General features: G+C 64.8%; 2 protein-coding genes across 6 annotated transcripts in view; both read left to right on the top strand.

Moving 5' to 3' along the window:
• YJU2 (YJU2 splicing factor homolog) overlaps window positions 1-1477 on the top strand; it is a 1720-nt gene extending 243 nt beyond the window's left edge. Inside the window, exons 2-4 of the mRNA XM_035348191.1 lie at window positions 476-714; window positions 878-1022; window positions 1372-1477. Of these exons, the coding sequence (XP_035204082.1) occupies window positions 476-714; window positions 878-1022; window positions 1372-1422 (435 nt within the window). The 3' untranslated portion in view covers window positions 1423-1477. The remainder of the gene's footprint in view (window positions 1-475; window positions 715-877; window positions 1023-1371) is intronic.
• Window positions 1-1489, top strand: part of MPND (MPN domain containing) — a 32696-nt gene that overhangs the window by 12345 nt on the left and 18862 nt on the right. The window lies entirely within an intron of this gene.

Raw genomic sequence — 1489 nt, 5'->3', positions numbered from 1 at the left:
GGGGGTCCCGGGGGTTCGGGGGATCACGGGGCGTTCCTCGGGAGGGTCCCAGGAGGGTCGGGGGGAGGGGGGGGTTGCCGTGGGGATTTGGGGGTCCTGGGGGGGTCGGGGAGGTCCCGGGGGCTTCCTGGGAAGGGGCCCGGGGGGGTCGGGGAGGTCGTGGGAGGATTTGGGGTCCCAGGGGGGTTCCTGGGGAGGGTCCTGGGGGTCTCGAGGTCTCAGGGGGCTTTGGGGTCCCGGGGGGTTCCTGAAGAGGGTCCCAGGAGGGGTCAGAGGGGGTCACAGGGGCGTTTGGGGGTCCTGGGGAGGGTCCCAGCGGGGTCAGGGAGGTCTCGGGGGTTTCTGAGGGGCCGGGGGATTCCTGGGGGGGGGCTCGGTCACGGGCTGGTGGGTGCGGGGAGCACCGGGCCGGGGTGTTTGGGGTCAGCAGGGTGGACAGACTGACGGACGTCCGCGCTCCTGCGGCTGTGTGCAGGTCGCTGCTCTGCCCCCGTACGATGCCACCCGGGGGGCTTCGTCCGAAACGTCCCCCAGCTCGAAGCCCCGCAGGGCCGGCGCGTGGCGCTACACGCAGGAGGGAGGAAACAGCCGGCGACGGGAGGAGCGTGCGCGGGGGGCGTTTGCCCTCCGCTTGCCGCAGAGGATCCGCGGCCGGCGGCTGCTGGGCGGTGACACAGCCCAGGAGGAAGGGGATGAGGGAAAGAGAGGCCCTGGGCGAGTTTGGGGCTGTTTGAAGGGTAGGCACTAAATTTCCAAAGGAGAAAATAACCATTGCTCAGAATCGGGGTTGACACAGCCTGAAAATCGCTTGGACTTTTCTTGGTCTTTTTGTTCTCCGCTAATGATGCGTTGTGGGCTTCTCTTTCTCTTTTTTTAGTCGCGGGACGTGCAGCGAGCGCATCTCTAAGGGGAAGAAGCTCAAAGCCCGTAAGGAGACCGTTCAGAATGAGGTGTACTCGGGACTTCCCATATTCCTCTTCTACGTCAAACGCACGCGGTGCCTGGCGGAGATCACTTTCAAGGTGAAGTCCGGGGGCTCGAATGAGCGCTGGGAGCCCGGGGCCTACCCGTACCTCGTGGGGAAAGGGCTGCCAGATCCGGCAGAGGCCAAATCAGAGCGCGTGCTGCTGGTGTCTCCCCTCTTTGTGTCGGTCTGGAGCTGTGCAGCGTCTCAGCCGCCTGCAGCAGGGCGCAGGGGCACGGCCTGGGGAGCAGAACGAGGGGCTGAGGCTGATTGTCTGCCCTTGGGGGGGGTGAGTTTGGGAAATCTTTGCCTGCGGTGCTGGAAGTGGCCACAAGTGAACAGCCCAAAGGGTAACGGGAGCAGAATTGCCCCATGACGGTGATTTTGGTGCCTTGCTCTTCCCTTAGGTCCTGAGAATGCAGCCGTGGAGCAGGGACAGCCCACGGCTTCCAGGCTGAGAAGCTCCTGGAGGAAGAGGAGAAGAGGATGCAGAAGGAGAGGGAAGAGGAAGAGCTGAACAATCCC

Source organism: Oxyura jamaicensis, chromosome 28, assembly GCF_011077185.1.
Source record: "Oxyura jamaicensis isolate SHBP4307 breed ruddy duck chromosome 28, BPBGC_Ojam_1.0, whole genome shotgun sequence".
Taxonomy (NCBI): Eukaryota; Metazoa; Chordata; class Aves; order Anseriformes; family Anatidae; genus Oxyura; species Oxyura jamaicensis.
Note: the sequence above shows the minus strand (reverse complement) of the source record. Positions and strands in the feature narration are given on the sequence as shown.